Genomic DNA, 13,998 nt, shown 5'->3' with positions numbered 1-13,998 from the left:
ATATTAGGTTTTTTAGCTTTGTAATGTATTTTGATGTTACGGTTTTTTTCTTACATTTCAGGGTTGTAAGATTCAGGATGGTATCAAGGGCCCTTTGATATCTTTTTTTGACTCCCAACTACAGGAAGATTCGGTTGTTGTTTTGTCCAGGTTTGGTGTTGGTGAAAACCTGGACCCATACAAAGTTGTGAATCATGTTTATAAGATTAACTTTTATCGTTGTATAACTGTTAGACCTGCTGTTGGTTGGGAAGGTGTTGAATACGGTTTTAAGCTGATCTCACATTCACTTATTGACAAAGGAGAATGCCAAGACCTTTTGACTGTTGGTATGTATTTTGTTTACTTCCAGTTTTTATAACTTTTCCGAAACATTTGTTAAATTTGGTCTGTATTTTGGTTGGGAAGTGATCGTCCTTATTTTATTGCAGATGTTGCTGGTACTGTCCTTTCCTGTAGTGATATGGACATATATGGAAAAGCTCCTAAAGAAAGGAAAAGGATCAACTTTGAACTCCAAGATGTGGAGTAAGTATTTTTCTGTGATATAAACATATGTGAACATATTTGTTTGATAATGTAGATGTTTAGATTTTTGTGAACATATTTCTGTGATATAAACATATGTGAACATATTTGTGATCATATATGAACATAGATTCAGTTCGTTTCTTAAGTTTGTTCACCATGAATATTGTTTAGATTTTTGTTCTTTTGTATGCGTTATTAGATATTTGTTCTGTAAAATCATTTGCATTTTTAATTTCATTGGTATTATTTAGATGCAAATGTTTTGGATTTCATTGGTATTATTTAGATGCAAATATTTAGATATATGTAGGTTCATTCATCCGAAATTAATGCAAATGTTTTGGATTTAAATGATTTGCATTTATTAAAAATGATTTGTATGTATTTGTCTTCCTTGCAATAACTTTCCAACAATTACAAAATCATTACAAGTTGTCTACTTGTCATATATCACTTAAAGTAGATAAGCAATTATCCCCTTTTGTTTGTATTTTTGAGATTTGTAAGAGAATTGTTATTTATATGTAACAAGATTGGTATTTATTATCAATGATTGTTGTCTATTTGTCATATATCACTTAAAGTATGAAGATGTATTAATTGCTGTTAGGGTTCTCTTATTTATTACAACTATCATGGTATATTAAAAAAAATATTGTATGTTGGAGATTACTTGCTATTGTAATTCAGCTTTAGTTAATTTTGAAGTTATGTGAATTTTTTTTTTTGTAATAACAACCATGTTTACATCTGTTTTTTTTTCTTCTTCAGTGGTAATATAGTGGGTTGTACATTGTGGAATGAATACGCCCAACAGTTCAAAGATTTATTGGATATAAAAAACCCGACTGAGTCTGTAATGGCTGTCATTCAACACGGAAAGATTAATGAGTGGCATGGTAATTTCGTCAATATAATTGATTGTTTTATTATTGTAGTATAATTTCGAATCTAAAATCTCCTAAATGAAGGAACATGAACAATGAATTCCATTTGATTAATTAAATGAATAAAGACGAACAAAGGTTGCGTTTGTACAGTTTAGTTTAGTTTATGGCCAGTAAAAGAAACTTAGATATTTGAAACATTATTTGGGATAATTATATTTATGCTTATTATGTCTAACTTGTGGCTTTCTTTGGTATTATTATCTTTATGATCAAGTGCTTAAGAAGGTGAATGTATCTAATGTTTGGTATTAAAAAAGTTGTTTTTTATTTATTAAAACGATATATGTTCGTCTGTATTCTTAAACAAGTTCGATTCCTTAATGAATGAACACGAACAAGAAATTGTGTTCGATATGTGTTCATGAACAAATTTATTGCTAAAGAAACAAAATTGAACAAGGCTTCGTTAAGTTTGATTCATTTACATGCCTAATTTCAAACCTATACAAAGCAAATAAGAGAGTTAACACACCCTATAAATAGCAAATCAGAGAGGTAGCTCAATGTAACACCCCGAAATTTCATCTACTTTATTGTATGGTTTGTATAAGATGTATATAGCGGAAGCGCGATGCAAATTTAACTTTGGATCCAAACGCATCAAGCTAAGATAAGGAGGCCATTTATGTTTTTGACACAAAACAAGGTTTGGGTTCATTGTGGTTACTAATATTAAAGGAAGGTAGTCAAGAGTAAATTATGGCTAATTCTTTTTTTTTAATTAGCTTGCAATCGAAAAAAAAAAAACAAAAAGAGAAGGAAACCATATGGCATGAACATCTTTTCTTGAAAACCCTAGTGCAGTCACTAGTGGAACCGGCTCCATGTACATCTCTTCGAATGAGAACAAGATCCAGATTAACATCGGGGCCTCTTATTGTCATTAAGGTAATCTCCAGCAAAACTTGTATCAATAGAAGTTAGTTCTTAATATCGGTGGTGGTAGTTCAGCAAACCCGTGATTAAGTTCGGTGTAAAGTTGTTAAGTATACTCGAATATTGTGGGTTACGAAGTGCACATTTCAGGCATTGAATTCTTACTGTGTTATGGTTGCGATAGGCTTAGGGGTTTGGTTGTTTGAGGGGGGTTACGAAGGTGTTCTTTGTTTAGTGTTTTGTTCAACGTTGTTGTTTGTAAGCTGGAACCGAGTATCCTACGGATGGGTCGGGGTTAGCGGTGAGTGTTTACTAGATGGATTTTGGTGAAAAAGAAACTCTTGTGGGCTACTATAGAGTCAATCTGGTGATGATGGTGAACGACACCTAGTACGATTGGAGGGTGATAATCAGGTTGCTTGAAGTTTTCCAGATGAGGTTTCAATGGCTAGAGTGGATGGCGAGGTATGGTGGTGTACACGATTGATCATGATGAGGTTCAAAGTCGTTGCCTCGGAGAACCCGTTTCCGCTACGCGAAGCCGATTATGGTTTGTGGGGTGACTACGACTAAGTGATGAATATGATGATGGGTTGCATGTGGTGTACGATGGTGGTGGTTGGATGGTACGGAAGTAACGGTGGTGAGCGGTAGTCGCGGATTGGTAGTGGTGGCTTTTGGAGAGGGTGAGTGGTGCGCGGTAGCGTTCCTGGTCATGGTCGAAAGACGTCATGACGGTGAAGATGGTTCGAATTCAGGCGAGTGAAGGTGGAGGTTGTGAGGGTGACTATTGGTGGTGCGATGGCGACGCGATGGCGGCTCTAGCTGAATGCTGCAAGGGTGGAAAATGGGCATGAAAGTGTTGATGTTGCAGTGAGGATGTTTAGGTATCAGGTTGGTTAAGGGAGTTAGCTCAGCTCTTAAGCATGCATGTAGATAATAATAATAATAATAATAATAATAATAATAATAATAATAATAATAATAATAATAATAATAATAATAATAGTAATATGGCATGTGAAGGTTTTGGTTTGCATGTGGTGGTGAAAGATTACGTAAGAATGGTTAGAAAATCATGACATACTCATGATGATAATGATAATGATATTGTGATAATGGCTCCATGATTAGGTAGTAGAGCTGAAAGTTATTCTAGGGATCAGTATGTATTTCGGGTTATGTATTTCGGGTTATATGATACTTTATAAAATCATTTGTTTTGTGATGATTTTATTTAATCGATCAGCGATCAGTGGGTGGAGGTAAAATGGATCTTTGGATATAAATATTTATGCATGATGGTTGCTTAGGTACAATTGCATGAGGTCATGGAATCACGATGATGATGGTGTTGTATTAGATTTGCATGGTGTTATTTTAATGGATCAGCCTAATGTATATTGAGGTGTGTATGTTCTGCCATAAAGAAGAGATTAAATTGATGTGAGTTCTTGAGCCCACTTTTTTTTAAATGTTTTTAAATTTTTTTCGGGCTAATGTGCATGCTAAACTCGTATGATTATTTTCATGAAGAAAGTTGTGAAGTTCTTTTTACATAATTATAAAATTCATTTTTTTTACTCATATGTTTTTAAGCATGAATTGTGAGTAGGGTTATATGTTTTTTTATACCTATTCGTGTGAAGGCAATTATTGATCAGAATAATATATATATACACTCATATTTATATATGTTTACATATATATATAAGAATAAGTTTATATATGTTTACATATTTATGAGGGAATATATATATATATATATATATATATATATATATATATATATATATATATATATATATATATATATATATATATATATATATATATATATATATATATATATATATATATATATATATATATATATATGAGCTGTGTAGGTACGAAGGTACATGTAGGATGGTTGAACTATATATATACACATGTATGCATTTAAGTGTAAGTTCATGATGCCTTTTATTTAATGTCTTAAAGTCTAAGGGCTTATAGGCATGTTAGATGTGTAAGTTCATGATGCCTTTTATTTAATGTCTTGAAGTCTATGGGCTTATAGGCATGTTAGATGTATTAAATTATTGATAAACTTGTAAGATGTTTGTATAGTTACTTTGAATCTACATATTTACTATACATGAGGATTATTTGCTTGCTCAATTTGTGTGCTAGTGTGTGATGTGTTGGGTCATGCCACAACCAGGTCGAACAGAGGAAATCCCCTTGCAGTTTATCTGTTCATGGGGCAAGAGGAAGTCCCCTAGCAGTTTACCTGCTCTTGGGGCAAGAGGAGAAGGAAAATTCCTTTATCCCTTACTTTGTGTTTAGGATTTAAGGTGAGGAGATCTGTGTTATGTGTTTGACCCATTAAAGATGAATGTGTAGATAAAATAAATATATTTATTTATAATCATGATGTAAGTTATTTTATTGCATTGATCTGTATGTGAATATGAACGTGAATGTGAATGTGTAGGTTTTGGGTCTTGCCATGACTGGGTCGAAAAGTCCCCTAACTGTTTAGTTGACTTATGTGGGCAGAAGTAGTCCTCACAACTTAACAGTCCTTGGGGCAGAGGAAGTCCCCTAACCGTATCTATCTGTCTTGGTGGGAAGACCCCTCACAGTTTAGAGGTCCTTGGGGCGAAAAGGGTCCTTTTTCCTTACTTTGTGTTTCGCTTTAAAGGTCGAGGAGACCCATTGTTATGTGCTTGACCCATTTGATTGGATGTTTGAAACTATTTCGAAGAATGTTTGAAAGAAGTTGATGTTTTACTTAAGACGACGTGATGAAAATGTTTTACAACTATTTTATTGTATTGCAGTATTAAAAACTTGAATTCACTCAGCCTAGCTACTTTTGCATGCATGTTAGATTGATTTCAGGTTAGCTGGATGAACGATGACCTCTTGGATGTTGCATGAAGCTACCCGGTATATGAAGTTGGCATTTCTAGTTGAAGACGATGCTTTAATAAATAAATTTTAAATAATAAATTTTGTATTTTTAGTTTGGATGTTTCCCATGTTCTGGAAATTTGACTTAAACGTTTTCCGCTGCATATTTTTTTTCATATTAAGAAAATAATAATAATTAAAATTTTCTAGTTTTTGGATTATTTAAGCAATGATGTCCCAACTGTGCGACACCCGGATTTTGGGGTCTTACACTCAACCTTATGTACAACGAATTAAGAGGTGCCTCACCCTTATACAAAGCATATTAGAGAGGTACATCAATGCTATCATAATGAGTTTAGGTTTTTGGTTCGTTACAAAGCAAATTAGAGAAGTAGCCTAACGATATTGTAACAAGTTTAGGGTTTCAGTAATTACAGAGTTAGTTAGTAGTTGGTAAGGTAGCTTAACCCTGTAAATCATGCCCTGGTCGATGGGTGGTATGTGCAAAGCGTGATATATTTTTATTGATATTTTAAGCCGATTTTACACATTAGTCAAGTTTTAAATTTATAAAACACGATATTCTACTAACACTAAACACACACTTGGTCAAGTGCACCCATCGTGAGCGTAGTATAGCGTTGGTAAGATACCGAGGTCGTCCAAGGACACAATAGCTTTTAGTACCGGTTTATCCTCAACGTCTAATCAATCTAAAATTTTTTGAGAAAAGATTTCAAAACATGAAAATAAAAACTAAAAAATGTAGAAATAAAAATAAAATAAAACAGATAGACAAGATGAATCACTTGGATCCGACTCGCCTTTAATGTATCATTTGATGATTTTTGCACTTTCGGACTTTTTAAGAGATTATCTTAGTTATAGTAGTTGGCCCCTCTTTTGAAGGTAACGTTACCCTCAACCCAGTGGTTTGAGTCAGCAAGGATACAATCTCAAAGGGTCGGAATATTGAAAGATAATTAATTAAGTTATTAATGCGAAAAGTGGTAGGCCCCTATTTTGAAGGTGACGTTACCATCGGCTAAGTGGTTTGAGTCAGCAGATATACAATCCCAAGTAGCCGGTTTGATGTATTAATAGTAGTTTACATATGAGGGGATCAGGCCGTTCGCACCCTCGCCATCCAATACCAGTGGGTATTGAAGGAAGTCCTAGTAAGCTTGACCCAGGTCCTTGCAGGTTCTATACACTGAACAAGGCAAGAACCTTAATAAACCATTCCCTTAACCCCCGACCAGGTAGCCAACATATCTCTATATAGACCGTAGAGACATGAATGATGTAAATAGACAGTAAAGTAATGCCAAGACACCACGGAAAAATGATAAAGAAAATTCACCTTCAACATAATGATGATGTGTAACTCGTGATTGTTATTTTATTCAATTTAGATGAAGTAGAAAACAAAACTGGAAACTTTAGAAAAATAATAAAAGCGTACCAGATTTGCGAAAAAGTCAGAGTCACCGGATAACAATTTAGAAGACATGCTTGTCTTTGCACAATTCACAAGAGAATCCTTTCCAAGCTTGTCAACCTAAAGTAAAACAAAAGAATACTTAAGGTTAGGGGCGAGCAGAAAACCGAAAAAACTGATCCAAAAAACAGAATTGCACAAGAAACCGTAAAAAAACAAACCAAAATTTATGGTTCAGTTACAGTTTTACATTTTTTAAAACCAAAAAAATCATTTTTAATGGTTGTTGTATATTGGTTATAGGAATTATTAGTTTCAATCTTGAATGTTGAGTATTTATAATAAAAACATTAACATGTTTATCTATCTTTGAAATGATTTATCCATTGCTTAAAAAATAACAAAATTTAAGATATAGCTAAAATGATTTTCAAAGTATTATAAAAGAAAATGTCTTAATAAAAAATTTCGAGAAACATAAAAATAGATTAGAAGGTTAGGTTTATGTGAACAATATTAATTAAAAACTAAAAAGGTTAGATACAATAACTTAAATGTAAACATCTAAGAAAGATTCTTGAAACTTGGTTTTAACTTTTTTTTTGAATCTTACGAAATTTTGTTCCAAAAACCGGAAAACTGAATCGTTGCTAAAACCGAAAAAACAGAAACCGAACGGTTTTCAATTACCAAAAACCAAAAATTTCAGTTGCGTTTTTGGTTTTACCATAAAACCGTACCGTTACTAGAACCAAAAAAAAAAACCAAACGGTTTTCAATAACCAAAAACCAAACATTTTGGTTGTGGTTTTGGTTTTACCGTAAAACTGAACCGTGCACACCCCTACTTAAGATAATCAAAAGATAATATAGCTTCTTCAACATAAACGTAAAAAAATCCAATTCTTGTAGAAGTATTTTCGGCATTTTCACATATTACTATACAATAGTATTACCTTAATCACGAACTTCTCTTCAATATATTTGCATGCTTCTCTCATTGCAAGCTACGAACATTAAAACAAAAAAAAAAATATACATGCCCATGAGCAAAAATTAACAAAACAATATTATATAGAAGACGAAGAATTGATTAACACTCACTCTGTATCCGCTAATTACAGATGTTGGGTGAATCTTGTTTTTCACAAGATCATTTGCTCTTTGCAAAATTATCATACAAATATATTAATAAACATTTTACATCAGGGGTCGAATTCTTTTATGAAAAATAGCAAATACAAAGATGTATTTACTAGAATATGTATATTAATACCTTGAGTAATTCAGCTGCTACAATGACGACAGAAGTAGTGCCATCTCCTACTTCTCTATCTTGGAGCTTGGCCAGTTCAACAAGAACCTATAATATAATCATACGTTACAAAAAATGACATATTGAACAGACAAATAGCAATAAATAAAAAAAACTAAAAAAAGACGAAAAAGATAAACTTTTTTTGTCCAACCTTGGCAGCTGGATGCTCAACGTCTAACATCTTGAGAATTGTAGCACCATCATTTGTGATGGTTACATCCCCAATGTCATCGACCAACATCTGAAACATGAGCTTACATTAGTTACACTCACAAGGTTTGATTTAATCAGAAAATAATAGAAGCATAAAAACAAAACAGAATAGAGAAGCAATTACAATTGCCAAAGTACTATAACGAGTTATAAGTAGCGAAACCGGATACTATGTACAATACAAGAGAAAAAGGTTTATTGTTTCCTTTACTTCAACTTAATGTTAATCCATCACTAATTCGTAAGCAAAAGGTTTATGTTTCCTATGCACTGATTCTGTAGTCTGTAGCATAACATTTTATAAACATAAGAGCAACGACAAACGCTACTAAACCGCATTCACAAAATACACTCATACTTTGAAACATGTACGTGAGCTCAGCCTCATTGGTCGCATACAATAAAAATCCTGACCGAAACCACAAGATCACAGACTTGCCTATCCTCAAACTTTATCACAAACTATTAACTACATATGCTACCAAAAATTCATCATCTTTTAAATTTTGACAATGTCATCAACATATTGCCATCTACCACATAAAGCAGCAAACTTTATCCCTTAACTTTGGTAGGCAAATAATACTAGTCATGTTAAATTCATAAATCGCATATCTTGATTTAGGGTTTGTAAAAACTTTGTGCATACTCAAATCTATCCAGTTTTTACAGCACAGACATAATAGATCTACGGTATACAAAACCCTAAAAACCTAAATCTATTATAACAAAACAACAAATACCTTGTTGAGTCCAACGGGACCAAGTGAAGTCTTGATGATATTCGAAACAGATTGACAAGCAGTAACTGCACCAAAACATTAAGGATCAATTGAGTGATTATCTATCGAGTGAAGAAATTAGGGTTTTAAAAGATGAACACAAACACTTACTGTTTTGAGTGCGAACATCTTGACCAGATTGACGATCTCCGAGAATATCAAGCGGCTGTGAACCAAGCGCCATTGTTGATTGTGATTCTTGAGGGATGTGAAGCTTAAAATGATAGTTTTGGAAGAACCCTAATACTGTGAGTGTGTGAGCCCTTGATGTCTGCTTGTTATGGAGGGTTTTCTATCTCCGGCTTATTTATTAACCGATTGGGTTTTTGAACTGGGCCGAGTTGGACCGTTTCTTTGTTAATCCTAGTTTTATTATTATTTACATATTTATATTTACATAATCTATCTACTTATCTATAAAAGGAGAAGTAAGGATGATGTAAATTTGGGTACTTGTCAATCATAGAGGCATGCCACATAGGATTTGATGATGTCATAAATATATCAATATTATGATGTCATAAATATATCAATTAAAATGTTAACGATTAATAGATATTGTATTTAGTTTGTAATTTTCAAAATTAAATAATAATAAGTAGATTGGGGGGGAATTTGAATTGCATGGTGGAAAGGTTATTGCATTTAATGATTCTGAATATCATAATCACATTTATCTTCACATCTCTCACTTCACCTAAATCTCTCATCTCTCTTCAAATCTTCGGAACTTCTTCTTCATTACTCTCTTCTTTTTTCTTTCTCTACAGATCTTCATCATCAATAACACACGGAGATGTCAAAATCGGACATGTTTGAAGCTTCTGGATCGACTTGTTCTCTCAGTTTCATCGATGATCTCAATCCATCGAACGATATGTGGAACCTAAAGGCTCGAATCATCAGAAATGGATGCAAATGTTTCGGATGGAACTGATCTTGCTGGATGAGAAGGTATATACTTATTAACTTTCTTTTCCATGACTATTGTTCCGTGGTGTATTCTGGGATGAAAGATCCAGGCTTCAAATCATGACTATTGTTCCGTGTTGTAAGATTCGGTTGAAAGATTCAGGCTACAAATCATCTTTGTAAGATTCATTTATTCGAGTTAGGGTTTGGGTACATTATGATATTAGGTTTTTTTTAACTTTGTAATGTATTTTGATGTTACGGTTTTTTTCTTACATTTCAGGGTTGTAATGGATTTAAATGATTTTCATTTATTAAAAATGATTTGTATGAGAAGTTATTTGTATTTATTTATGTTTGTTGTTCTAAGGATGTAAACAAATGAGTATTGTTCCGTGGTGCATTCTCTTTTGAAAGATTAAAGTATTCAACACCTTCCTGTATTCTGGGTTGTAACATTCGGGACAATAATTTAGACTACAAATCATCTTTGTAAGATTCATTTGTTCGAGTTAGTGTTTGGGTACATTATGATATTATGTTTTTTAATAAAACTTAGTAATGTATTCTGTGATGAAAGATCCAGACTTCATATCATGACTATTGTTCCGTGTTGTAAGATTCGGTTGAAAGTTTCAGGCTACAAATCATCTTTGTAAGATTCATTTATTCGAGTTAGGGTTTGGGTACATTATGATATTAGGTTTTTTAGCTTTTTAATGTATTTTGATGTTACGGTTTTTTTCTTACATTTCAGGGTTGTAAGATTCAGGCTGGTATCAAGGGCCCTTTGATATCTTTTTTTGACTCCCAACTTCAGGAAGATTCGGTTGTTGTTTTGTCCAGGTTTGGTGTTGGTGAAAACCTGGACCCATACAAAGTTGTGAATCATGTTTATAAGATTAACTTTTATCGTTGTACAAATGTTAGACCTGTTGTTGGTTGGGAAGGTGTTGAATACGGTTTTAAGCTGATCTCACATTCACTTATTGACAAAGGAGAATGCCAAGACCTTTTGACTGTTGGTATGTATTTTGTTTACTTCCAGTTTTTATAACTTTTCCGAAACATTTGTTAAATTTGGTCTGTATTTTGGTTGGGAAGTGATCGTCCTTATTTTATTGCAGATGTTGCTGGTACTGTCCTTTCCTGTAGTGATACGGACATATATGGAAAAGCTCCTAAAGAAAGGAAAAGGATCAACGTTGAACTCCAAGATGTGGAGTAAGTATTTTTCTGTGATATAAACATATGTGGACATATTTGTTTGATAATGTAGATGTTTAGATTTTTGTGAACATATTTTTATGATATAAACATATGTGAACATATTTGTGAACATATATGAACATAGATTCAGTTCGTTTCTTAAATTTGTTCACCATGAATATTGTTTTGATTTTTGTTCTTTTGTATGCGTTATTAGATATATGTTCTGTAAAATCATTTGCATTTTTAATTTCATTGGTATTATTTAGATGCAAATGTTTTGGATTTCATTGGTATTATTTAGATGCAAATATTTAGATATATGTAGGTTCGTTCATCCGAAATTAATGCAAATGTTTTGGATTTAAATGATTTGCATTTATTAAAAATGATTTGTATGTATTTGTCTTCCTTGCAATAACTTTCCAACAATTACAAAATCATTACAAGTTGTCTATTTGTCATATATCACTTAAAGTAGATAAGCAATTATCCCTTTTTGTTTGTATTTTTGAGATTTGTAAGAGAATTGTTATTTATATGTAACAAGATTGGTATTTATTATCAATGATTTGTTGTCTATTTGTCATATATCACTTAAAGTATGAAGATGTATTAATTGCTGTTAGGGTTCTCTTATTTATTACAACTATCATGGTATATTAAAAAAAAATATTGTATGTTGGAGATTACTTGCTATTGTAATTCAGCTTTAGTTAATTTTGAAGTTATGTGATTTTTTTTTTTTTTTGTAATAACAACCATGTTTACATCTGTTTTTTTTTTCTTCTTCAGTGGTAATATAGTGGGTTGTACATTGTGGAATGAATACGCCCAACAGTTCAAAGATTTCTTGGATATAAAAAACCCGACTGAGTCTGTAATGGCTGTCATTCAGCATGGAAAGATTAATGAATGGCATGGTAATTTCGTCAATATAATTGATTGTTTTATTATTGTAGTATAATTTCGAATCTAAAATCTCCTAAATGAAGGAACATGAACAATGAATTCCATTTGATTAATTAAATGAATAAAGACGAACAAAGGTTGCATTTGTTCAGTTTAGTTTAGTTTATGGCCAGTAAAAGAAACTTAGATATTTGAAACATTATTTGGGATAATTATATTTATGCTTATTATATCTAACTTGTGGCTTTCTTTGGGATTATTATGTTTATGATTATAATATCAAGTGCTTAAGAAGGTGAATGTATCTAATGTTTGGTATTAAAAATGTTGTTTTTTATTTATTAAAACGACATATGTTCGTCTGTATTCCTAAACAAGTTCGATTCCTTAATGAATGAACACGAACAAGAAATTGTGTTTGATATGTGTTCATGAACAAATTTATTGCTAAAGAAACAAAATTGAACAAGGCTTCGTTAAGTTTGATTCGTTTACATGCCTAATTTCAAACCTATATAAAGCAAATAAGAGAGTTAACACACCCTATAAATAGCAAATCAGAGAGTGTTAGGATCCGAGGCTGACATGATTGTGTTAGTTTGTTGAATTGTGACAAATCAATGATGATACAACAAGATTTAGTGCAGCGGAAATGAAAACAAACTTTTGTAAACACAATCAATATAGAGAAAATAGTTTCGTAAACAATTGCTTCTCATTGAGTCGAATGATTAAAGTACAAAGCAAATGATTACAACATGTTTACATACTAAACTCCCCCTCAGCCTGATACTCCAGAGTTGGTTGCACAAGATGAAAGGATTGAATTGAGGAGGAGAACTCACTCAAAACGAATCAAATGTAACAGTACAGAGTACCGCTCCATTTATAGGCAAACCAAACTACTGATGTACCTCAGCTGACGTCACCATGATGGTGACATCTAACGACCTAACAAACTTTAAACACTCTTCTATACAAACTACTGATATACAACATCTGATAATCAGCATAATACAAACTAGAGATAACTACTTCTTCACGTTCCACTGTTGTAGCCTAAGCACTGATTACTTGAACATCAGTGCTTTCTTCAAAAGGTGATCAGTCTTTGAATGAGCAGTGCTTGAGTCTTCAGCAGTTCTTAGAACACAGCAGTAGATAGAGCAACAGTGTTTGTCTTCAACAGTCTTTAGGAATATCATCAGTGTTTGGTTCATCAATTGTTGTAGTTGAGCAGCACTTAAGGTCCATCAGCTGTTAGAATACCACTGTCAAGGGGAGAGCTAAGAGTAAACTGCTGCTTATTGGTAGTCCACTGATGTGATCCGGTTTTGGCTTTACATTATCTGTTCCTCTGGTAGGGGTCAATCCCAACAATAATGCCAAAACCCTTCATTATTCAGGACCTTTATTACTCATCAAGAGTGCCTTAGCTTGATCCTTGAATTCAGCTTCAAATTCCTTTGCACTCTGGTCATCCTCATCCCTACACAGTGAAAGTTCAAGGAGATCCTGCAAATCTTCAACACTAAGGCCTAGTGCTTCTTTCCTTGATATGTACTTTACTTCGCCATTGGCTCTGACCAGGGTCAATACGTGGGTCTTTTGATCAGACATCCACTTTAGTATTTTAAAGCCAAGTGGGTTTCTTGGGAGAGACTTATTTGCTGATGAGTTGAGGGATGATGGCCTTGAAAACATCTGCAGACTTTTAGACATTCTATTGAAAGCTTCTTCAATGACTCTGTCTGCTGCAGCTATATCATCTGCAGTTTCTTGTTCAATAAGCTCTTGTCTTTCAACTTCTGTTTTGTCTTTTGCAGTGTTTGGAGATGCAGGTTTGTTGAGTACCTTCTTAAAAAGGTTTTGAAGCTTTGATGAGCTGTCTTCATTCAGACCCATTGTCATGATGGTGTCCTTGAAGTACTCTGCTTCTTTTTCATTGAC

The 13,998-nt window shown here is 33.0% G+C and overlaps 1 protein-coding gene across 1 annotated transcript in view; it reads right to left on the bottom strand.

Annotated features, from left to right (window-relative positions):
- Positions 1 to 13,998, bottom strand: part of LOC110933216 (T-complex protein 1 subunit alpha-like) — a 47,604-nt gene that overhangs the window by 23,794 nt on the left and 9,812 nt on the right. Inside the window, exons 3-5 of the mRNA XM_035989351.1 lie at positions 8,172 to 8,261; positions 7,979 to 8,065; positions 7,807 to 7,866 (exon numbers count right to left, since the gene is read on the bottom strand). Coding sequence (XP_035845244.1) covers positions 7,807 to 7,866; positions 7,979 to 8,065; positions 8,172 to 8,261 — 237 coding nt within the window. The remainder of the gene's footprint in view (positions 1 to 7,806; positions 7,867 to 7,978; positions 8,066 to 8,171; positions 8,262 to 13,998) is intronic.

The sequence above is a fragment of the Helianthus annuus genome, chromosome 4 (assembly GCF_002127325.2).
Source record: "Helianthus annuus cultivar XRQ/B chromosome 4, HanXRQr2.0-SUNRISE, whole genome shotgun sequence".
In the NCBI taxonomy this organism is placed as follows: domain Eukaryota; kingdom Viridiplantae; phylum Streptophyta; class Magnoliopsida; order Asterales; family Asteraceae; genus Helianthus; species Helianthus annuus.
The sequence above is the reverse complement of the archived record's forward strand: the minus strand, read 5'-3'. Positions and strand labels throughout refer to the sequence as shown.